Source organism: Crinia signifera, chromosome 12 (assembly GCF_055691185.1).
Source record: "Crinia signifera chromosome 12, ASM5569118v1, whole genome shotgun sequence".
In the NCBI taxonomy this organism is placed as follows: domain Eukaryota; kingdom Metazoa; phylum Chordata; class Amphibia; order Anura; family Myobatrachidae; genus Crinia; species Crinia signifera.
The window spans coordinates 13,156,420-13,181,805 of NC_139228.1; the positions used below are offsets into that span (position 1 = coordinate 13,156,420).

Sequence of the window (25,386 nt, forward strand, 5' to 3'; positions counted from 1 at the left end):
GTATAAAGGGTGTCTATAATTCGCCCAAAAATCAGACCAGGTTCTGATGGGCGAATTAGCCAGAACCCTGCACAGATCGCATTGATCTGTGCAGGGTTCTGGTGTAAAAAAAAGTTTAAACAGTTAAATTTAAAAAAAAAACAGCGCAGGGTCCCCCGCCAGAGCATAACCAGCCCCGCTGGTGACATAAAATCAGGGTCCCCGACAAATAGGGGTCCCCTTGATTTAATGAAACCAGCACCAGGCTCAAGGTCCGGCGCTGGTTCCCGAAATACGGGGGACAAAATGACTAGGGGTCCCCCGTATTTTAAGAACATGCGCATTTATCTCAATCCATAGAATGTCACCCAAAGTGTTTGTCAATAGAAACCCTGCTGATATTTGAGTTGCTAGGTCTCATTACTACTCACTCAGTAGCTGCTGATCGCTCTTACTTCATTGTCTATGTTTAGACCTTTGGATATCAAGGTCTTTAATTGGAATATCCATTTTAGTTCTTCTGTGTTGATCACCTGACTGGAATCGTGCAATAAACCATACCAATTTTTGCAGCACATAATCTGTCTTATTTTATCTGTCAGCATTTCACAACATAGTTACACCACCATTTAGAGACTATTTTTAGCGCAGGTCCCCACCATCCCTTGCATAACCACACCTTAGCCTATCACATTGTTTCTCTGTAGGCCACGTTGTTGTGTGACTTCCATGATGCCACGTGTGGTGAGACCTGTGATGTCACTTTGCAGCGCGGGATCCTGCTGGAGAACTGCGCGGTGGGCGGTCTGGCGGAGGCTATTTAACCGGTAAGTGGTTTATTATATGTAATCACCCTGATCAAACCATTGTAATTAATATGACAATATTGGTAACCATATGCTGCTGGCCTGTTTATCCTGCACTGAGGGTTATAGCTATGTACTAATGTTGTATAGTCCGGACAGTGCATCTGGAAATCGCTGTCCTGGATACGCATCATTAGTACACAGCTATGATAACGTCTTTCTTGTAGCTATAATTGGCGATAAACACATGAAAGTTATTGGGGCTTGTTGGTGGCAATTGATGCATTAGCCCCAAAATTGTGCACCACTGTCATAATTCACAGATTGTGGAGGTGTTGCCCGTACTAACCAATCAGATTCCAACTCACATTTTATAGGCGGTATTGGTCAAATAGCTGGTTGCTATGGTCAATGTCCCTGCTTGACTTCTGCAAGTGAATGCATCGCCCCCCTCACTGCCTGAGACCCAGGGAGCTGCTTAAACAGAGATCTGTGGGTACAAGTACAGTGTAGCCCAAATTATACATCTATTGCTAGGTAACCAAACTAATGCCCGGAACCCAACAGTATGGGTACATTATCACAGGCCTGATCTTATATGGTATATTACATGTATCCTCAGGCCATGGACATACAGGGTTTGGTGTTCTTGTCGTGGGATATTCACTTTCCATTGACCACCAGTGAAGGCCATGTGTGACATCTATACCATGTATCAGCTGAGAGGAGGATTAGGAACTCTCAGTGGTGACTAGTATTACTATTATTATACGCTCAGAATGACCAATTTCTGGTGTAGTTAGTATGACTGTCGGAGATCTATAAACAATGGCGACTATTGTTATATAATTGTTATATTAAACTCTCTATTGGCTGATGTCAGCCCACAATTATACACAAGTAAAACCATATAACCTTAGCTAAAATAATGACTCGGAGGCATATTGGTGGGGAAAGGGGTCAGGTTTATTTATTATTAATAAAAGGGGAAAGGTATTGTTGACAAGACAGAATGGCCCATCATGCAACACAACTATCTGCCTGATCAAACAGGCTTACATAGGGATGAAATGCCAGCCTATGACTACAGTCATAAATACCTAAATGAGGCCTAACTGTATGTACATCACCATCAACTCAGTGCCTAGATGGGGGCCAAGTGCAGGCCCATCACCATCTCCTCAATGCCTAGATGGGGGCCAAGTGCAGGCCCATCACCATCTCCTCAATGTCTAGATGGGGGCCAAGTGCAGGCCCATCACCATCTCCTCAATGTCTAGATGGGGGCCAAGTGCAGGCCCATCACCATCTCCTCAATGCCTAGATGGGGGCCAAGTGCAGACCCATCACCATCTCCTCAATGTCTAGATGGGGGCCAAGTGCAGGCCCATCAACTCAATGCCTAGATGGGGGCCAGGTGCAGGCCCATCACCATCAAGTCAGTGCCTAGATGGGGGCCAAGTGCAGGCCCATCACCATCTCCTCAATGCCTAGATGGGGACCTAGTGCAGCCCTATCACCATCTCCTCAGTGCCTAGATGGGGGCCAAGTGCAGACCCATCAACTCAATGCCTAGATGGGGGCCAAGTGCAGGCCCATCACCATCAAGTCAGTGCCTAGATGGGGGCCAAGTGCAGGTCCATCACCATCTCCTCAATGTCTAGATGGGGGCCAAGTGCAGGCACATCTCCATCACCTCAATGTCTAGATGGGGGCCAAGTGCAGGCCCGTCACCATCTCCTCAAAGCCTAGATGGGGGCCAAGTACAGGCCCATCATCATCTCCTCAATGCCTAGATGGGGGCCAAGTGCAAGCCCATCACCATCTCCTCAATGCCTAGATGGGGGCCAAGTGTAGGCCCATCACCATCTCAATGTCTAGATGGGGGCCAAGTGCAGGCCCATCACCATCAAGTCAGTGCCTAGATGGGGGCCAAGTGAAGGCCCATCACCATCTCCTCAATGTCTAGATGGGGGACAAGTGCAGGCCTGTCACCATCTCCTCAATGCCTAGATGGGGGCCAAGTGCAGGCCCGTCACCATCTCCTCAATGCCTAGATGGGGGCCAAGTGCAGGCCCATCACCATCTCCTCAATGCCTAGATGGGGGCCAAGTGCAGGCCCATCACCATCTCCTCAATGCCTAGATGGGGGCCAAGTGCAGGCCCATCACCATCTCCTCAATGTCTAGATGGGGGCCAAGTGCCGGCCCATCACCATCACCTCAATCCTAGATGGGGGCCAAGTGCAGGCCCATCACCATCTCATCCATGCTATGCTACTGTCCTTTCTCCCCAGTGAAGGCTCTACTAATCAATAAGCACCACCATACTAAAACCAATCTGAGCCAGCTGTTTAACAATAAACACAACTCCTACAAGGCTTATGGGTGGAGGTATAGAGGGCGGGAGTGTCGTAACTTGACCTGAGGCAAAACTTAAAAAACCTGCTAGTCAGGAAAAAAGCAAATTCCTCAGGACCCCCACCAAAGGTGGCGAGTAGCTAGCCCTCAAGTCAGGACACAATAAGTTAGTAATTTATGGTTTGTCTGCATTCGTTTTTATTAGCATGAGCCCTCACTGGTTACATACCTGTCCAGAAGCCTCATGGGAAGAGGCTGCGGAGATCGACGCACCATTCACGACACAGGGGGCAGCTGCTGTTATCCTGAAGCCATTGAGCCAAACATGGTGCATGGAAGACATGGTGGCATGATGTCGTCTCTGCCACTTCCTCTCCGGCCTCAAATTGTGACTGACAGATGGTGCAGATCTCCCCGGCTTCTCCTTCCCCAACAGTGCGTGTGCGGTAGGTGGGCAGTCCCCAAAGGATGAAGATTTCATCTGCAACGCGCTGTACTTCTCGTGCGTCGGCTTCTGGTCCTCGTCTTGCTGTTCCTGAGGATGATGCTCCTGTTGGTGCCCTTCCTGGAAGTCCTCGTCCTGTTGGTGCCCTTCCTGGAAGTCGCCGTCCTGTTGGTGCCCTTCTGGATCTTACTCCTGATGCTGCTCTTGTTGACGGCCTTTGGCGTCCTGATCGCAACCATGCAGTCCTGTTTGATCCATCTGAAAAGATATTTCATACATTACAGATATTATAGTCCTTGGAAACATGTACAGGTCCAGTATTGTTGGTGTACAGTAAATGACAGAAATAGCATCATTTATAGATTTTCCTAAGATACTTCCTGCCATGAGACGCGATCAGATCACATCGGGACTCGCCTCTCACGGCATTGAAGAGAGGCACAATTTACACTATATAGGGCAGATCTGCGCTCACACGGCAACACGCATCGGCAGCGCATCGGGCTCGCAAGCCCTAAAAAAGCCCTATATCGGGAACATCGGAAGCCAAATCTTACCGTCTGTACACACTATTAGATGTAAATATATTATACTCTTTACTAAGGTGAAGCTGCAGCGCTGAAATGTATTAATATCTCCATTGCCGAAGTGTGAAAGTAAAAACTTCCCCCTCCGGCGATCGCTGCCACCCCCTTCCCCACCTACTGCTGATGCGCTGTCTCTCCCCGTCCGGCTCACTGGGTATGAGCGAGATCTCACAAGCAGCCCAGTGTCAGCAGATGCCGCAGCCAGAGCCATCTCTATCCCTGCTTGTGGTGAATAGGTAACGCTACCTGCAGCTGTCCATATTGATATCTGCAGGTGTCGGAATAATCTGCGCTACTGACCGTTAATGTGATGGCTATCTATAGAAAAGGCTGCTGGTTGGATTGATACCGGAGACCTTTCCAATGTGCTATATACAGATGGGGTCAGAGGCAATGCACAGTGACCGCGTACTAGGCTATTACATTTACTGCCCCACTTTCTGATCTCTCTGGCCTCACCCCCAATAGGCCTTCATCTACCACCCCTGGCCCCTGTGGGACACTGCAGCCTGCAGATGGGGATATGGGACAGAAGTCAGACCCCCAAAACGAAGCTGTCCCCCCTTATGAGGCTCTACTGGGGCTGCGACATCCAGGAGGGATAATTTGTGTAATATCCTGTTAAAAATTAGCAGCCAATCAGCTCCTAGCTGCCATGTTACAGGCTGTGCTTGAAAATGGCAGTTGGGGGCTGGTTGGCTAGCACATATCTCTCTCCAATACATCTGTCCCAATGTATGAAAATTGTTTCACTGTTGAATAATAAACTTTATTTGGTTGGCTTTATATCATTATACTCACCCTTAAGAAAAGATATACAACTATGAAAGCGCCTTAGTAAATCGGAAAATATTATACATAACATAAGTAACATTTGGTCCTTGTACCCCACTCGCCCCATCTCCGACCTCCGGCCGCTGTCCCCAGCTGCATTATACATCTGCTAGAGAAGGACAAACTGGACTTGGACGTCATATACAGCAAACATTGTACTTACCGCGGTCTCCGAGCAGCTGGGATAATTCCCTGCCGCTCATTGTGGCCACAGGGAATTATCCCAGTAGATGAGAAAAATTATAAACTACCACTAGCACAGATGTGATGGTCCGGCTCTGCTGTGGTCACTGGTCACTATCTGGAAGTGTGCGCTAGAGTACGGCTAGAGTACAGTAGCTCTCTCTTCCTGAAGCTCTCTCTCTCTCTCTGGTCTCAGCAACAGCTTTGACTAGAAATGACAGTTGGGGTTCAATACCTGTGGTCACCTGACCGTGGCAGCCAATGAGATTGCTCTCTGCGTTCAAATGTGGCATGCGGGCAGCAGTGGGTGATGGCTGTGTGTTTCTGCCCTGTATCATCTTCCCAGTGATATTACAGTGACACATGGGGGAAATCAGTGGGGGTGACCAAGAACAGGGGGGGGCTAATGACACCAGCTTAGATCCACTGCTTGGGCCACTTAGGTCAACACCGTTCGGTCGACAGGTGGGAAGGTCGACAGGGTTCTAGGTCGACATGGGACAAGGTCGACATGAGTTTAGGTCGACATGGGTTTTTTCACAGTTTTTTGAGCCGCCATGTGCCGACAGGCGGTATTTCATGCCCTACCATCCACTAGGGCGTGGTTGGAGAATAAAATAGTGTGCCGAGCGCAGTGAGGCAATGTGCCCGAAGCATCGTGAGCGATGCGAGGGGCTGCGGTTGACTTAACTGTGTCCATGTCGACTGTGTCGACATTCGGGTACAAAAAAAGGTGGGAAAAAACCCATGTCAACCTAACGCATATGTCGACCTAAACCCATGTCGACCTTGTCCCATGTCGAACTAGACACCTGTCAACCTTCACCCATGTCGACCTAAAACCCTGTCAACCTTCCCACCTGTCGACCCAACGGTGTCGATCTAATGACTGTCCACCTAACTGTGGTCAATAAAACGATCCGCACCCGTTTTGGCGGAATTAGCCGCAATGATTTAATAGTAAATAAGACCAGTGTCTCAGCATCATTGCTATAATTATATGCTACAGTCATAACCTCCCATTACTCCTTGGGAATTGGGTGATTGTACACTGCCAACTTAATATAAAAATGTTACATTCACTCACACTGGCAACCCAGACACAAGTAAATAAGCTGCTTACTTATTGGCCAAATCCTTAACACAGATATCCCAGTTCACATATACTACAGTTCCCCCTATGCTGGTGATATAGCAATGTGTGGGGGGCACTGGGAAAGCGTCCTAGCTAACCTGGTGATATTTCTTCACTGTCTAGTAAAACACACAAGGGATGTAAATATGTAATTAGACCACAAGATGGCGCCAGAGCATAAGTAGGCTGAATTACTGCTCCATCTTTTGGAAATGATGAGAAGCACAGAATTTGGATTATAACTCAGTGTTTCTGTATTACCACAGGCACATTTATTATTAATGGCGGAATGTCCCTGAAACTAAAGTATGTGTGCAATACGTGAGCAAACAGCATCCGATATGGAACTGGAAATGTATGAATTAGGAGGAGCCCGACCCAGCAACAGGTAAGAAGTTTTGCTATAGATGGGGCGTAACTGGAAGGTAAGGGGGCATCCTCACTTATTACTAAATTCAATTAAGGAGTGGACAGAATTGCGGGTTCTGGCACTTTGTGCATACGTGTAATTACGCTGTTGTCAGATGCATCTTACTGTGCCCGGGATAGGGTGGGTGTCAGGGAGCACCAAGAGTCAGGATGACTAGGAAACCAGGCACAGGGGCTGTTCTGGTGCAGAGATTTGTACAGCTCTGTACATAGAGGGATGTATGGAATTAATGCTATTCTGCATACTGTCACAATGTAGGGTTACAGTGCACAGCAGATTTCTAGTGCAGGGTTACAGTACACAGCAGATTTCTAGTGCAGGGTTACAGTGCACAACAGATTTCTAGTGCAGGGTTACAGTGCACGGCAGATTTCTAGTGCAGGGTTACAGTGCACAACAGATTTCTAGTGCAGGGTTACAGTGCACGGCAGATTTCTAGTGCAGGGTTACAGTTCACAACAGCTTTCTAGTGCAGGGTTACAGTGCACAACAGATTTCTAGCGCAGGGTTACAGTGCACGGCAGATTTCTAGGGCAGGGTTACAGGGCACGGTAGATTTCTAGCGCAGGGTTACAAGGCACGGCAGATTTCTAGCGCAGGGTTACAGGGCACGGCAGATTTCTAGCGCAGGGTTACAGGGCACGGCAGATTTCTAGTGCAGGCTTACAGTGCACGGCAGATTTCTAGTGCAGGTTTACAGGGCACGGCAGATTTCTAGTGCAGGGTTACAGGGCACGGCAGATTTCTAGTGCAGGGTTACAGGGCACGGCAGATTTCTAGTGCAGGGTTACAGTGCATGGCAGATTTCTAGTGCAGGGTTACAGTGCATGGCAGATTTCTAGTGCAGGGTTACTGTGCACGGCAGATTTCTAGTGCAGGGTTACAGTGCAAGGCAGATTTCTAGTGCAGGGTTACAGGGCACGGCAGATTTCTAGTGCAGGGTACAGTGCACGGCAGATTTCTAGTGCAGGGTTACTGTGCACGGCAGATTTCTAGTGCAGGGTTACAGTGCAAGGCAGATTTCTAGTGCAGGGTTACAGGGCACGGCAGATTTCTAGTGCAGGGTACAGTGCACGGCAGATTTCTAGTGCAGGGTTACAGGGCATGGCAGATTTCTAGTGCAGGGTTACAGTGCACGGCAGATTTCTAGTGCAGGGTTACAGTGCATGGCAGATTTCTAGTGCAGGGTTTACAGTGCACGGCAGATTTCTAGTGCAGGCTTACAGTGCACGGCAGATTTCTAGTGCAGGGTTACAGGGCACGGCAGATTTCTAGTGCAGGGTACAGTGCACTGCAGATTTCTAGTGCAGGGTACAGTGCACGGCAGATTTCTAGTGCAGGGTACAGTGCACGGCAGATTTCTAGTGCAGGGTTACAGTGCACTGGCAGATTTCTAGTGCAGGGTTACAGTGCACTGGCAGATTTCTAGTGCAGGGTTACAGGGCATGGCAGATTTCTAGTGCAGGGTTACAGTGCACTGGCAGATTTCTAGTGCAGGGTTACAGGGCACGGCAGATTTCTAGTGCAGGGTTACAGAGCACGGCAGATTTCTAGTGCAGGGTTACAGGGCACGGCAGATTTCTAGTGCAGGGTTACAGTGCACGGCAGATTTCTAGTGCAGGGTTACAGGGCACGGCAGATTTCTAGTGCAGGGTTACAGAGCACGGCAGATTTCTAGTGCAGGGTTACAGGGCACGGCAGATTTCTAGTGCAGGGTACAGGGCACGGCAGATTTCTAGTGCAGGGTTACAGGGCACGGCAGATTTCTAGTGCAGGGTTACAGTTATTAGGTAACACAGTTATCCTTAGGAGAGAGACTATTCTCCACTTGCTCCCAGTTTTGGTATTCATTAACAGCAGAACCCTGGCAGGGCTTGCTGGGATGTGTAGTTCCACAGTAGCTGATGTGCCACGGGTTGTCTGTAATGTCAGTATCTAGCGTTACACGATATCTATCTACGCACAAAATCTATTCAGGGTACAGTGCACTGCAGATTTCTAGTGCAGGGTACAGTGCACGGCAGATTTCTAGTGCAGGGTACAGTGCACGGCAGATTTCTAGTGCAGGGTTACAGTGCACTGGCAGATTTCTAGTGCAGGGTTACAGTGCACTGGCAGATTTCTAGTGCAGGGTACAGTGCACGGCAGATTTCTAGTGCAGGGTTACAGGGCATGGCAGATTTCTAGTGCAGGGTTACAGTGCACGGCAGATTTCTAGTGCAGGGTTACAGTGCACGGCAGATTTCTAGTGCAGGGTTTACAGTGCACGGCAGATTTCTAGTGCAGGCTTACAGTGCACGGCAGATTTCTAGTGCAGGGTTACAGGGCACGGCAGATTTCTAGTGCAGGGTACAGTGCACTGCAGATTTCTAGTGCAGGGTACAGTGCACGGCAGATTTCTAGTGCAGGGTACAGTGCACGGCAGATTTCTAGTGCAGGGTTACAGTGCACTGGCAGATTTCTAGTGCAGGGTTACAGGGCACGGCAGATTTCTAGTGCAGGGTTACAGGGCATGGCAGATTTCTAGTGCAGGGTTACAGGGCATGGCAGATTTCTAGTGCAGGGTTACAGTGCACTGGCAGATTTCTAGTGCAGGGTTACAGAGCACGGCAGATTTCTAGTGCAGGGTTACAGGGCACGGCAGATTTCTAGTGCAGGGTTACAGTGCACGGCAGATTTCTAGTGCAGGGTTACAGGGCACGGCAGATTTCTAGTGCAGGGTTACAGAGCACGGCAGATTTCTAGTGCAGGGTTACAGGGCACGGCAGATTTCTAGTGCAGGGTACAGGGCACGGCAGATTTCTAGTGCAGGGTTACAGGGCACGGCAGATTTCTAGTGCAGGGTTACAGTTATTAGGTAACACAGTTATCCTTAGGAGAGAGACTATTCTCCACTTGCTCCCAGTTTTGGTATTCATTAACAGCAGAACCCTGGCAGGGCTTGCTGGGATGTGTAGTTCCACAGTAGCTGATGTGCCACGGGTTGTCTGTAATGTCAGTATCTAGCGTTACACGATATCTATCTACGCACAAAATCTATTCACTCCTTGTTATGGGCATCCCTGTATAACATTGCCTCACATGATCCACTGCTATCTCCCATCACATAAGCACATTCGGACGCAGCACTAGACATGAGTGGTTTTGAGCCCCAGAGCTTTAGGCGTGTGTAAAAGCCATGTGTATACACACATACACTGTCATTACATAACTGGCCACTGGACACCAGTGCGATCTGCGAGCATCCTATCTCAGGCTTGCCATCCGTGCACAGGGGGTGAAGGGAGCACAGCAGTTTTCTCTGTGATTGGCTGGTGGTGCAGAAAGGGACGGATGTCACTGCTCATTCATACAGTTACAGGAAAACGTGCAGGGCTGTCTGACTCCAGGACTCGTTCCACTGCGCCATAGTCATTGCTGTATTACCCCCTCCGCTCAGTCCTCTATAACGTCCTTGTGCTTCTCTGTACACAGACTCTATGCAGCAAAAAGCTTGTTTTGTTCATTTTATTATTTATTGCAAATTTCTCCATTGTGAGACGGATAAAGGAATTCTATCTTGGTTCATTTTATTTTTTTAATCTGTTTATTAAGATTTTTCATGGAAAATGCCAAATACATACACAGAAGGTCAGGCGTGAGCCATGATATATAGCCACAGACGATATAGCATATAAACCAATGTATAGTCCTCCCTTACTATAGACCTATAAGCCGTAACGCCACCTGTGACAATCATTTCATAGAATGAAAGCAATGGCGTCACAATGGGGGTGCATGCTGTATCCTCCGAGGGGGTGACCCCTAAATGCCAGCTCCTGCTCAGTGACAGGATTCAGGTGCTTCACTGTAACATTCACTGGGGCACCGGGTAGGGATAACCATCGATCATTGATGATTTTAATTCATCAATGGTTTATGGCCGATGTTGAATACTTTTGCCATCGAAGTGGGAGAACCAGATGGTTATCCTACATCGATGGCACAGGAGAACCGATGTTTCTCTTTTTTCCCCCCAAGGTGCTGGGATATGGAGCATAGCTCCACCCCCCGAAAACCCAGAAGCCACGCCCCACATTCTGATTGGTCCTAGTCAGATATAATGGATGACCATCAATAGCTAAAACTATTGATGGTTATCCATTGCATAGTTTATGACTATCGATGGCTGGCTGCAGTTTTTCCATCGATGGCGACTGCTCCGATGACCATCCCTAGCACCTGGCTCTTGTCACTGCTGGCGTGACAGTCTCCCAGGGCATCCTACATCTCTAGGGCCCCTGGGTTGACTAAAAGGGGTTGGATTGTGAGGCCACACCCACTTCATGCAAGGCCACACCCCCCTTTGCAGGCGCACGATGAGTACACATCTGCACAACAGGCAATCTTGCTGCTGGTTGGGGCGATTCTCCCCCGGACCATTGTAGATTGCCGGGACACATAAAGCGACATCTCATTCTGTCTATTACTTACACCGCAATGGGTCGCAGACATATTCTCTGATTGGCTGTGCAGCATGGGGAGAAGCCGGGCTACTTACATAACGGGATTTACTCGGAGGACTTCCATAGCCAGCTTATTACTCGTCATGAGCCGCGACGGGTCGGTATCTCTGATGATAATGTTTCCCAAGAGAATTGGGGGTACAGGTTTCTGTAGTCTATGTAATAAAGCGCCAAGGGGATAAGGAGCAACCAGATGGACTGGGACAACCAATCAGAGATATAACAGGAAAACCAGGAATTAGTCAGGACCTCAGCGCTGTGCGGCAGTAATGCTAACCGCTGTGTCCACCGTGCTGCCGTTCTCTGATAAAGTCAGGACCTCCGCGATGTGCGGCAGTAATGCTAACCGCTGTGTCCACCGTGCTGCCGTTCTCTGATAAAGTCAGGACCTCAGCGCTGTGCGGCAGTAATGCTAACCGCTGTGTCCACCGTGCTGCCGTTCTCTGATAAAGTCAGGACCTCAGCGCTGTGCGGCAGTAATGCTAACCGCTGTGTCCACCGTGCTGCCGTTCTCTGATAAAGTCAGGACCTCAGCGCTGTGCGGCAGTAATGCTAACCGCTGTGTCCACCGTGCTGCCGTTCTCTGATAAAGTCAGGACCTCAGCGCTGTGCGGCAGTAATGCTAACCGCTGTGTCCACCGTGCTGCCACACTCTGATAAAGTCAGGACCTCAGCGCTGTGCGGCAGTAATGCTAACCACTGTGTCCACCGTGCTGCCGTTCTCTGATAAAGCCAGGACCTCCGCGCTGTGCGGCAGTAATGCTAACCACTGTGTCCACAGTGCTGCCATACTCTGATAAAGTCAGGACCTCAGCGCTGTGCGGCAGTAATGCTAACCACTGTGTCCACCGTGCTGCCGTACTCTGATAAAGTCAGGACCTCAGCGCTGTGCGGCAGTAATGCTAACCGCTGTGTCCACCGTGCTGCCGTACTCTGATAAAGTCAGGACCTCAGCGCTGTGCGGCAGTAATGCTAACCACTATGTCCACCGTGCTGCCATACTCTGATAAAGTCAGGACCTCAGCGCTGTGCGGCAGTAATGCTAACCACTGTGTCCACCGTGCTGCCATACTCTGATAAAGTCAGGACCTCAGCGCTGTGCGGCAGTAATGCTAACCGCGGTGTCCACCGTGCTGCCATACTCTGATAAAGTCAGGACCTCAGCGCTGTGCGGCAGTAATGCTAACCACTGTGTCCACCGTGCTGCCACACTCTGATAAAGTCAGGACCTCAGCGCTGTGCAGCAGTAATGCTAACCACTGTGTCCACAGTGCTGCCGTACTCTGATAAAGTCAGGACCTCAGCGCTGTGCGGCAGTAATGCTAACTACTATGTCCATCGTGCCGCCACACTGATAAAGTCAGGACCTCAGCGCTGTGCGGCAGTAATGCTAACCACTATGTCCACCGTGCTGCCACACTCTGATAAAGTCAGGACCTCAGCGCTGTGCGGCAGTAATGCTAACCACTGTGTCCACCGTGTTGCCGTACTCTGATAAAGTCAGGACCTCAGCGCTGTGCGGCAGTAATGCTAACCGCTGTGTCCACCGTGCTGCCGTACTCTGATAAAGTCAGGACCTCAGCGCTGTGCGGCAGTAATGCTAACCACTATGTCCACCGTGCTGCCGTACTCTGATAAAGTCAGGACCTCAGCGCTGTGCGGCAGTAATGCTAACCACTGTGTCCACCGTGCAGCCATACTCTGATAAAGTCAGGACCTCAGCGCTGTGCGGCAGTAATGCTAACCACTATGTCCACCATGCTGCCACACTCTGATAAAGTCAGGACCTCAGCGCTGTGCGGCAGTAATGCTAACCGCTGTATCCACCGTGCTGCCGTTCTCTGATAAAGTCAGGACCTCAGCGCTGTGCGGCAGTAATGCTAACCGCTGTGTCCACCGTGCTGCCGTACTCTGATAAAGTCAGGACCTCAGCGCTGTGCGGCAGTAATGCTAACCACTGTGTCCACCGTGCAGCCATACTCTGATAAAGTCAGGACCTCAGCGCTGTGCGGCCAGTAATGCTAACCACTATGTCCACCGTGCTGCCGTACTCTGATAAAGTCAGGACCTCAGCGCTGTGCGGCCAGTAATGCTAACCACTATGTCCACCGTGCTGCCGTACTCTGATAAAGTCAGGACCTCAGCGCTGTGCGGCCAGTAATGCTAACCACTATGTCCACCGTGCTGCCACACTCTGATAAAGTCTGGACCTCAGCGCTGTGCGGCAGTAATGCTAACCACTGTGTCCACCGTGCTGCCATGCTCTGATAAAGTCAGGAACCTGGACCTTAATGCAAGTGGAGAGCAGTGTTATCTTGCTGTGTTGGTGCTGCTTGCGGGTAGGCCGCAGGCGTGCAATTGAATAGCTCAGTATCTATAACATAAAGATGACATTTTGGGTTGTGTTGCCCATATGCACACACTCAGCGCTGGGCTTGTTGTGAATGAATCTGTATGGAGAACAGAGGCTTCCTGGCAGTCCTGCTAATGACTCCTCTATAACATTAGTGCCCAGAAGCCGCCTCTTCCTTATACCAGCAGGGGACGTGATAACATGTAGCACAAATAAATGCAAGCTCCTCAGTCTCAGTGTGTAACAGTACGGCGTGGTGTGTGACGCAGTAACGGCAGATGACAGTGTGCGGTGTAGTACACACAATATGGCAGCATGCGGTGTGGCACACTCAATATGGCAGCATGCGGTGTGGCACACACGATATGGCAGCGTGCGGTGTGGCACACACAATATGGCAGCGTGCAGTGTGTGGCACACTCAATATGGCAGCATGCGGTGTGGCACACACGATAGGGCAGCATGCGGTGTGGCACACACCATATGGCAGTGTGCGGTATAGCACACACAATATGGCAGCGTGCGGTGTGGCACACAGGATATGGCAGAGCGCGGTGTAGCCCATACTTGCCTACCTGACCCTCTCCTTCAGGGAGAACATGCACTGTTCCTGGACTTCCCTGGTAATGTAGGATTGCCAGCACCTGTGTGGCGCTAGTAGGATTGCCAGCACCTGTGTGGCGCTAGTAGGATGGCCAGCACCTGCGTGGCGCTAGTAGGATGGCCAGCACCTGCGTGGAGCTAGTAGGATTGCCAGCAAATGTGTGGAGCTAGTAGGATTGCCAGCACCTGTGTGGAGCTAGTAGGATTGCCAGCACCTGTGTGGAGCTAGTAGGATTGCCAGCACCTGTGTGGCGCTAGTAGGATTGCCAGCACCTGTGTGGAGCTAGTAGGATTGCCAGCACCTGTGTGGAGCTAGGTAATTGATAAGAAAGGTGTCACCACAGGTGCTGGAAATCCTACATTACCAGGGAAGTCCAGCAACTGAGCATGTTCTCTCTCCCTCATGGAGAGGGTCAGACAGGCAAGTATGGTGTGCCATGTAGCAGCAGGGTGTGCATGCTGGGTAACTCCGTGCATTGTTGCCAGTGCCACACATGGGGAAATCTGTAATATATCTCCCCGGCCGGCATCATTACATATACACCACCAGTCTGAGTGTCAGCCCCGCCCCCGGCACGTTTTTCTGCCTCTCGCAGCCGCACCCATTCTCCACGGAACGCGCCAATGGCGCTCCAGCTCTCCTTCCATTCGCCGGCCTGGCCCCGCCCCCTGAGCCCTCACATTGCAGCCAGGCTGCAGCGTTTCTGCTTTCAAAGTCCACATGTAAGGGCGGGGCCAAGTGCGCCCGGCCTCAGCCAATCCCGCGGCCCGCACGCCTATCTTCTCAGCCCCTATCCCCATGAACCAATCGGCGAGCGGCGATCAGTGCGCTGTGGTTGCGGAGGTCTGGCATGGACGGCCAATGGGGAGGCAGACACGGGCGCACAGGGGGAGGCACGTGCCGGGCTTCACGTGTCTGCGTGTAAGTGTTCTCTCGGCATCACACACATAGGGGCGGGGGGGAACAAGAGACATCAGCTATTCCGCCGCTGCCCTGAGACACATCGACACATTCCCTCACTGCTACCACTATCCGGAGTAAGAGACTGCCATCAGGGGACAGAGACTGCCAGAGAGACATTCCCTCGTTGCTTCTGCTGAGATCTCCACACACATCGGCATCAGGGGGACACACAGCTGCTGACAACACAGAGACAGCCAGCACAGGTGAGACCTCCACATTCACTCAAAGGGTTCTTCCAGCACTATCCAGACAGACTGACACTTTGATGCAGAGACCTCTATATTAATCTCGTACGATCCAATTTGCATACGATTTGCATCCAATCCAAATCGTTTTGGTTGAGTACCCAGCAACTCACCCACTGCCCTTGCCCAGAGACAGGCAGCACTGCTGAAAAACAACAAACCCCCCCCCCCCCCCCCCTATTGTGCCCAGAGACCGGCAGCACTGCTGAAACCCCCCCCCCCCCATATGTGCCCAGAGACAGGCAGCACTGATGAGACTCCCCCACACCCCCATGTGCCCAGAGACGGGCAGCACTGCGGAGACCCCCATTCCCAGAGACAGGCAGCACTGCTGAGCCCCCTCCCCCCCCCCCCATGTGCCCAGAGACATGCAGCACTGCTGAGGCCCCCCCCCCCCCCCCTCATGTGCCCAGAGACATGCAGCACTGCTGAGGCCCCCCTCATGTGCCCAGAGACAGGCAGCACTGCTGAGCCCCCCCCCCCACATGTGCCCAGAGACTGGCAGCACTGCCGACACTCCCCATGTGTCCAGAGACTGGCAGCACTGCTGAGACCTCGTGCCGCTCCCCCACCCCAATGTGCCCAGAGATATGCAGCACTGCTAAGACCTCGCGCCCCCCCATGCCCAGAGACAGGCAAAACTGCTGAGACATATCAACCCCACCTGCCCGCAAGGACAGCGAGCACTGCCGAGACCCCCACATCGGCCCCTGGGGATGGCTAGCACTGCTGGGACACTCCTAATTCCACACCTGCCCCCTGCTTAGACCCCCCCCCCCCCCATTACCGCAGAGGACAGCCAGCACTTTTCAAACCCCCTCCCCCCTGCTTCTGGGGATGTCCAGCACTGCTTAGACACCTCCATTGCCGCCGGGGACAGCCAGCACTGCTGAGAACCCCCACTTGCCTCCGGGGACAGCCAGCACTGCTGAGGTCCCCCCCACATGCCTCCGGGGACAGCCAGCACTGCTGAGGTCCCCCCCACTTGCCTCCGGGGACAGCCAGCACTGCTGAGGTCCCCCCCACTTGCCTCCGGGGACAGCCAGCACTGCTGAGGTCCCCCCCACTTGCCTCCGGGGACAGCCAGCACTGCTGAGGTCCCCCCCACTTGCCTCCGGGGACAGCCAGCACTGCTGAGGCCCCCCCACTTGCTTCCGGGGACAGCCAGCACTGCTGAGGCCCCCCCACCTTCCCCTGAGGACGTCCAGCGCTGCTGAGGCCCCACCCCCACCTGGTCCTTGGGACGTCCAGCGCTGCTGAGGCCCCACCCCCACCTGGCCCTGGGGACGTCCATTGCTGCTGAGGCCCCACCCCACATGCCCAAATGGACAGAACAGTAGTAAGTGTAACTCAGTAGTTTCTGCACTTGGACAGTGAGTGCAGGTTCTCGGTGACTGGGAGGAGACTGCCCATTAGACACAGGCCAGGGCACCACCCATAAAAGAGATAGGAGAGACCGCACCAGACATTCAATCTTGGATCCAGACAGCGAGCAGAGGCGAGTACACTCTCTGTAATGCAGGGTGCACGTAATTACCCTTATTACATATTATAGCACAGCTTCTGCATCCTGCTATCCTGTGAGTGTCTGCTCTCTCCTCTGCAACGCCTTTTTGTGTGTATATTTATGTATTTATCTATCTACCCCTTTAAACCGGGACACTCCCGATTTCTAGCCTGCATTTCACCTGAGTTTTTATCGCCACAGAGCCTGGGTAACCCATGTGTGTCAGGGTGTAAAGGGCTAGTGCGTATTTATAGATATCTCCGATGTGTTTAGTGAAGGTGAAAATGTCTGTGTAGAAAACGTCTGATTGGAGAGAGGATGGAGAAGCTAGCTTGCTTCATCGTGAGTCATGTAGGGTGGCTCTTTTACAATGTAACATTGTGTTCTGCTTAATTATGAGGTTATGTTGTAAGCTTGGTGGAGCCTGATCAGGATATAAATGAGGATGAAATAAGTTTTTCTAAAACTATATAGCAAAATAATTCCTTGCGCTTGTATCATGGGGCTTACTGCTATGGCTAATGCCATTTATAAACGCTGTGTAACATTCGCTGGAAAAAAAATGGCGGCTCTCCCGGTCCAGAGTATGCTAATGAAATATCCGCTTCCCATTATCACTTTGATTAAACGATGAGTTTTATCACTGTTGGATAAATGAGGTCAACGCTTTGCATTCCGTAGTACATTGCTATCATGTAAACCTGAGGTCTGGAATGTTCTGATTTCTCCTCCTTCTTTGTGTAGCCAGATGGGATGCCACACAAGTATTTGGTACAGGTGGAACAGAGTGGATGGTGCCTGTTTTGCTGCAGTAAAATCTACTCCATCTGTGTCAAATGGGCACTTTCCTCTTTCCTGCCTGGGCTGTCCCACTCTCTGATCTGACACTTATAGCACAACCTGGTCTGTATTTCAGCGATACAGTCCAGAGTGTGCTAGAAGCCCAAGACAAGAGAGCCACACCCTATGAAGGAAAGATAAAGAGTGCAAGTTGTGACAGGTGCTAGAAGGAACATTATGTCCTGATGATGGTAATGTGCCTGTATACTTGCTTTTTTTCATTTGGGGTGGGACTGAAGAGAAAAGCTGTAGTGAGCGGGTCACATGGGTCCGATGGCTTGTCTCGCTACGTATCTGAGCCCTGCCTGTAGATTACATGTGGGTGTTCGTACACAATGCAGGTGACAGCCAGCCCTGCAGGAGAGGACAAACCACATTACATCACAGAGCAATCACACCTGTCCTGAGAGCTTCAACAATGGCCAGAGTTCTACTGAACAGCCGTATTGACATGTAGTTAATGTGCAACAAATGTTCCTTCACGTTTGCCATACACTATCTGTATGACCGCTGCAGAGTGATTGAGCTGTGTTACATACTGACATAGCTGTGAATGCTGCTCTATGGCTAGATATTAGCAATAGAGCTATCCCTTATTTATGTCATGTTAATAGGCAAGTAGCAGGAGTTTCAAACATCTGGGCTTCTATATCTAATCCCATTTTTTTTAAAGAGTCCTTTTTTTTTTTTTTTTAAAGTGCTGTTTGATCTTTCCTCATTCCTACTGGCTGTCTGGGGGTGAAACGCTCCCAATACGGCTTTCCAATCCCCAGCTCGGAAATCTAGGACAGAGTTGGAAACGGTCATGTGTTAGGAGGCAAAGGAGAAATCGTATATGCCGCATATTGCACATTAACCCGCCCCCCCCAAGCACATGTCTGTGCCAGTCAGGCTGGTTGTAAAACCTTGTCAGGTGGCCTTGCGCTTGCTACCCGCGTAATTGGTGAAGGATGCCAACCCCTCTGTTCTGCCACATCCCAGTATCCCTTACTGACGAGAAGCCCCCTCTGTTTTCACGCTAGTAATATGATTGCTGCGTTGTGTAATGCTGGTTTCTTTGTGATTGCTGGATTACGTAATGCTGGTACATGTGCGCTCTCCGTACATTGCTGAGCTGCTCTGTAATGATGTATCAGATGTCGGTTGTACCGGACCAAGGCATAACTCGTGGGTGACACATGTTCCCACACTGTGCCTCACAAGTACGGAATACATCTTCAATTCCTAAGGCATTACGGCGGAGGAACACACTAGGACGGCAATATTAGATTGTCACTTCCTATTTTCCGCAATGCTCAGACAGGAGGAATTAAACACCCCCCATCACCGCCTTCGCTGGCGGGCCTGTCGAGGTCACGTCTTGTACTTGCCGGAGAGCTTATCCCTGCGTGGACTGTCTTGTCTGCAATGACTGACACCCTGTGTGGATACAGTGCACTGCTGCAGTGCTGATCACTTGTGAGCCCGCTGTGTTCTTGCAAGCCAGTCTCCGGAGTAGAGGCTTTTGTGGGCAGCACAGGTAGGGATAATTGGAAGGGGAAAGGGTTGCAGTAGCATTAATCAAAATAGGAATCCTTTTGACAGCATGACCTCCTAAAGTTTGGGGATTTGATATTTTATTTTAAAATAATTTTTTTTCATATTTAGGATTTTTTTATTTTTTTGCTGCGCCATTTAGCTAAGGAAATTGCACACTTCTATGACCTGGAGATAGTTGTATATTGTTTGATGCTTTATGTAAAAGTGCATAACTGAAGGTGTTGTTTTTTCTCTTACCATAGGTTGTTCTATTCACTCATGGAAGATACAGAGTCATCCGACTTCCTCTCCTCATACGACTCCCTTTATTCGGCCAGTAGCGCCGCCACCACCGACCGGGAGGACAGAAGCTACATCGATTTCGATGTCGTCTTCTCTGATGGCTTGGACGAAGCCAGCAAAGTGGAGGAGGACTTTGAGAACGTGAGCATGATCCCAAATTCACGTCTGAGCAGTGCAGACCACCCAGTCTTAATACGCTTGGAGAACGAGTACCAGGCCAGAAGAACTTTCTGGCACCAACGTCCGGGACAGTATTCCAGGTACTTCCAAGATGCGGAGGGAAGGGCCATGTGCCCTAACCAGAACAACCGCACGAGTGGTGGCTCTGAACTTAGTAGCAGAAAACAAGACAAACCACTCAAGAACTTTGAGGACGCCAAGCTGGAATCCCCACAGGGACGCAAAAGGCAGCGGACGGAGGAGGCCGAATTGTCTTCAAGTTGGTGCGGGGAGAGCGAAGAACAAAGCCTTCCAGTCTCTGAAGGAGACCGAATATTCGCTCAGAAGGTATGTCGGGGAACATGTTGTTGTGTTTGTACCCCTTGTTAGTGCTGAAATGGAATGCAAAAGTGCGGTCCGTGTATTGATGAAAGTTGGTGACTTATAATTTTTTTTGTTCAGTGTACGCTGTAGAGTGAACCCCCCCCCCCCTTTTTTTTTTTTTTTTTAAAGGGGAGAGGTAGAGGGACAAATTGAACATTACCTATTTATTTCCATGGTGAACAAAGGGGCATGTTTCACCTCCCTGCTTTCTTATGTAATACGATACAGTGTACGCCCAGGTGACGGGCTCGCTGTAGGTAAATGACAGCTCTGGACGGGACTGTCCGGCTTTTGCAGCTGGATTGTGTTCTATCCTCTCGGTATTATAATAATCCAGCAGGCTAATATGACCACAACGTGTCTGTGCCCGTGTAGTGATCCTCTGACGTTTCCCATCTAAGCCACAAGTCTTTCAGATGATTCAGCTACAGCGACCTGCCAACTTTTTTTTTTTTGAAGGTCGTCTTATTAATACATTCACTTTTTTTTAAATCTAAACTCCCCAGCAATTGACGAGGAGCTTTTATTCATTGTGACGGCTCTAAAAACAAAGTGAAATAAATACACTTGATCTATTTGCTTTTTATTATTTACACGTTTTAAAACGAAAGTTTTTAATGAGAGAATGAAAGTGGCGATTGTTCAGTAACTGATAATGACTGTATATCTGACACTTGGTAGACTCTCTCTAAAATTTTGTCTTCTTCTTGCAGTGTCGTGAACTACAAGGATTTATAAAGCCACTGACTGAACTACTGAACGGACTGAAACGGGGGAGATACGACCGAGGTAATTATCACTGCTTAATCTTCTAATAATAACAACGGGGAATCTTGTGTCATTGCATGGGTCTGAGTGTTCGTATATATCATTCATCCCTTCCACAAGGGCACAATAGGCCCTGCTGCTGATCTGTCCAAGCACTGCTTACATACGCACATGCTGTAAGTAATAGCATCTTATCCCTGTGCACCAGTGTGTGCCATACGGTGCCATCTTCTGCGCAAGATCCTTTCTTGTGCCATCATATCAGCTAGTGCTATAGGTCCCTGGTTTGCATGCAGCTCACCATTGCTGCGAGGCGTTCTAAGGCAGCCTGCTGTGCTGGGATCTCTCTGAGCCTCGCACACCAGTTGTGCTGGAGCCATAGAGCGCTGGGGTTATGTGAGGTACAGGACAATGAGTCAGTGCTGATAACGAAGCAAGGACACAAACATGCTGGGAAATCCAACGGCAAAAATAGAATGCCACTGAGTATTGTGCGGTGTCAAAGCTTAGAACTCCTCGATGATAAATGGACCCTTCACAAAATTGATTTGCTGAGAGGTACTTTTTATTAGTGGTCATTTGCGTACCACAAATAAACGGCAAATACCTACCTTCCTACTTGATCTATTTTAGGGCAGTGGTGTATAACTCACGGCCCACCAGCTGTTGTGGAACTGCACGTCCCAGCATGCCCTGCCACAGATTTTATATAATGGAATGCTAAAACCATGGCAGGGCATGCTGGGATGTGTAGTTTCACAACAGCTGGAGTTGGACACCACTGTTTTAGGGGTAAAAACTATCTTCACCCAGTGGTGCTGGTTGTCAGTCTCCTGAAAATTTGGGATGGGAGGAGGGAGAGCGAGAACATTAATTGAAATTTAGCTGCGTCACCTCCCTTATGTCTTCCACTGATCAGGGAGGTTTGGTGAACATTCTCCTCTTTACGGGAACATGCAGCTGCTATAATAGCCAAGAACACTCAGGGGTCCGCACGTCTGATTTCAGACTTGACCCATTTAGTAAGACCTAAAACAAAATGCGCTGTTTCCTTGTGGTGCGTCTCACATACAGGTCCCATTTATGCTGGCGGCTGATCCTGCAGAGAATTGTATTTCACAATTGCCCATAATGACAATGTTTACACCCGTTGCTTACGCACTGATGCCAGCTCCCCACCGAGACAGGCTGTTCTGAGGGGGGAGGGCCAATGTCCTTGTTATACTGTGTTGTGACCATATATGCATTGTATTACTGTGGTTACAATATGGTTATTGCTGCTATTAAGCTACAGCTAGCTGAATGCACCATGCAGAGGTAGACGTGTCCTGAAGGCAGTAACAGTGCTATCTGCGGCAGGGTCATTCATCTCTGGGTTGCTTCCTGCCCAATGGGCAGTAATGTCTGTAGATGTGAGGTTATATCTCCTTATGGAGCGCATAGTTAATCTCCTCTTTATGTTCTTGCAGGTTTAAGCAGTTTCCAACAAAGTGTAGCAATGGATCGGATACAGAGGATTGTCGGAGTTCTGCAGAAACCAGAGATGGGGTGAGTGTTTCCAAAACTAGCGCTCTCGTATAGTCCCTCCATTACGTACCGAGCGTCTCTACACTGTATACATTCTATTACATACCTCACCATTCATCAATTCTACGCTGTCTGTGTCCCTCTTACTCCATATGACACAACAGCCCTTCACCACCTCTGCACCGTCTACTTCTCATTGCATAACGCTATGTACGGCGCACCTTCCTCGCATCACATACCCACCTCCTCTGTGTCCTGCACATCCTTATATGACTGTTTTTGTTTTCAGAGAGCGGTATTTGGGCACTCTGCTGCAAGTTGAAATGATGTTGAAAATTTGGTTCCCAAGTGTCACCAGCTCCTCGTGCTCTTCCTATGATGATGATATGGAGGAACCCTCATATAAAATGGCCAAGGTAAGGACCCCTTGTTCCCAGCTTAGTTACTGCTTGACTAGGATCGGTTAGAATTGAATCCGCACATTACAATGTTCCATCTCGTTAATGGATTGTGAACCACAGAGATATAAATGTTAACTCTAAAGCTCATGGTTTCTTTTTTTGTATGACTATATCAATAATTTGTTGGTTTTTTTTTACTCTACAGAGTTCAGCTGCCGACTCTACAGAGCAGGCGTTGAAGAAAACGACTTTGCCAAGCAGCCAGTCGGTAATGAAACCATCAGAAGGTCCCGCCGTGGTCCAGCTACAAACGGAGTGCATCTGTTGCAATGAGAAGGTTCCGGCAGACTGGCCAGCCATGAACCTGACCTGGATGCACACTGCACCCATCTGTAACCATACTGTCAGTCAGGTGGACCTGCGGGAGCTCAAAGCACTCAAGCAGGACTTGTTTATGCCAAATTCCAGCAGCTGTGGCATCCTCTTCTTGGTACAGAACAATCCATCTTCTCCGTCTCAGCCTCTGTCTGTAGAGCAGAAAGAGAGGCTTGTTGTCCCTCATTCTTGTAGACAAGCGCGTCCTCTTCGCAGCCAGAGTGCTCCAGCCGTTATTCACCATGACCAACGTCGTCCTGAGACCAAGACCAATTCACTGTCACTCCCTCATCTCCCAACATGTACTCAAAGACCTGTAGGAGAGAATACTTAAGACTTTGGCTCCCGGTCAATACAAACAATCTCCGTCAACATCATCCATACCGCCCAGTCTTGGAAACAGGGAAGGACCCCAGTCTTCGACACAGGGGGGGAAACAGAGCTGGACGTGATGCGCTTTGCCGTTTTATGTAAGGCATCTTCCATGAAGGGTCTAGGACTTTACCCTGTAATATTGAGGCTCTAAGAGGAGTTCCAAAGACTTACAGAAATACAAGATGGTGGTTCCAAGTCCCAGAAGACATTTGGAAGACCAGCAATATTTCATATACCCTTAATCCATGTTCATATATTACTATAACTCCCTTTTTATACTGTACCTTAAGAGGACATGCTCATAGCAATTACAAAACAGGCCGGGCTCGTCCCCTATATCAGCGGCTGCAGTAACTTTGAGGTTCAGAACAAATCCTATTGACTAGGTTCTAGTAATGCGGAGACATGAGGCACGAGGTGATGTCACTAGTAATGGTGATGTCACTAGACTTGGCTTCCCACAAATGAAAAAGTCTAATTTGAGTGAACATAGGTGATGGGTTCCGTATGAAAGGTGTGGCTCATTGATGTGGGAACTGCTCTCTTCCATGCCAAGCAGAACGTTGAGTCCCATTGTCCAGAAGACGCAGACTCCCAAATATTTCACCAGACACCACCGGATTCTTCAAACGGTGATGGGGACCAAATTTCTATGGTTTGGCCATAATACTACCTGTTGGTTGGATCCATCTGGTGGGGTGGTCAGCCAAACTAATGAACAATTCTGGTGGCGAGGCCAACCGATTTCAAATGTGGGTGTCTACATAGGGAGAATGGGGGTTTATCAAGGTGGGGAAGGGGTGAGTTCACACAAGCGCTTTCTTAGACTATTATATTCATGAATTGCACTATGGTGTGACTGGGTGGGTTTGCAGTGTGATCGAGTGGTGTGTGTGTGTGTGTGTGTGTGTGTGTGTGTGTGTGTGTGTGTGTGTGCGCTATATCTGTTTACTCCCAGAGAGATTTTGGAAAAGATCACCTGTAAGGAAATTGCAGAGTACATGCGATAAGTTACTTGCCTATTTGGTGGTTGCTACTTTTAAATGTCCTCATATATTCTATACTGCGTATATGTAAAAGCGACCTGGGGGGGTTTAGGTCTGTTATTTTTCTCATACTCTCTTTCTGTGGTAGAGAAAGCAGGAGCTCAAGCTTGGTCCTTATCCTACCATTTCCAGAAACGGTCATCGGTGAAGTTTTTCCAGACCATAAAAGGATCATTTTCTTTTTGTAATTTTTTTTTTCCCTAAGGAATAAAATGGTCAATAAATTATCAATTTCAATCGAAGTTTTGTCAAAATGATAATTACATGTGTAATAATGAGCCCGATGACTGTTCGATCCTACATTTTATGATTTCCAGAGCAGCTATGTTTAATACATTTAATACAAAAGCTGACAACTGCTTTTCAAAGGCCTCCGACGGGGGAACAAAAGCTCAAACGGCTAAGTGGAGAATGATCATTACGTATACTGTCACTTCACTAGCCCGGAACCTGTGTAATGTAACCATCCACCTGCAGTATGTACAAAGCATCTGTTACCTATGAGACTGTCACTGGACGTTGTAGTCTAATAATGGCTTGACTTTCTCTTTAATGATTGCTAATGAAAGTAAATCTGAGGCTTTGCTCCAGGTGTGGAATGTGTAGCACGAGCGTTTCCGCTACGTCCCCCTATCCACTGAGAAGCTATGCAGTTTTACAGACCTCCACATGTTGTGGATAGAGAACAATACAGGCTGCTCTGAATTGTATTACTGACAATAAAATGGGCATTGTGTGCCACCTCGCATTGTAA

General features: G+C 49.4%; 1 protein-coding gene across 4 annotated transcripts; it reads left to right on the forward strand.

Moving 5' to 3' along the window:
- Window positions 1-686: 686 nt before the first annotated feature.
- CIART (circadian associated repressor of transcription) lies at window positions 687-25,386 on the forward strand. Of its 4 annotated transcripts, XM_083167152.1 has the most exons (7): window positions 687-806; window positions 6,596-6,717; window positions 19,558-20,104; window positions 20,854-20,929; window positions 22,378-22,456; window positions 22,725-22,851; window positions 23,042-25,386. In XM_083167152.1, the coding sequence occupies exons 2-7, from the start codon at window positions 6,638-6,640 to the stop codon at window positions 23,543-23,545; spliced, it is 1,413 nt and encodes a 470-aa protein (XP_083023278.1). In that variant the 5' UTR covers window positions 687-806; window positions 6,596-6,637; the 3' UTR covers window positions 23,546-25,386. The 4 variants fall into 4 exon arrangements, with proteins under 4 accessions (XP_083023278.1, XP_083023279.1, XP_083023280.1 ...); XM_083167153.1 differs by lacking the exons at window positions 687-806; window positions 6,596-6,717 and adding an exon at window positions 15,020-15,142; XM_083167154.1 differs by lacking the exons at window positions 687-806; window positions 6,596-6,717 and adding an exon at window positions 15,149-15,387.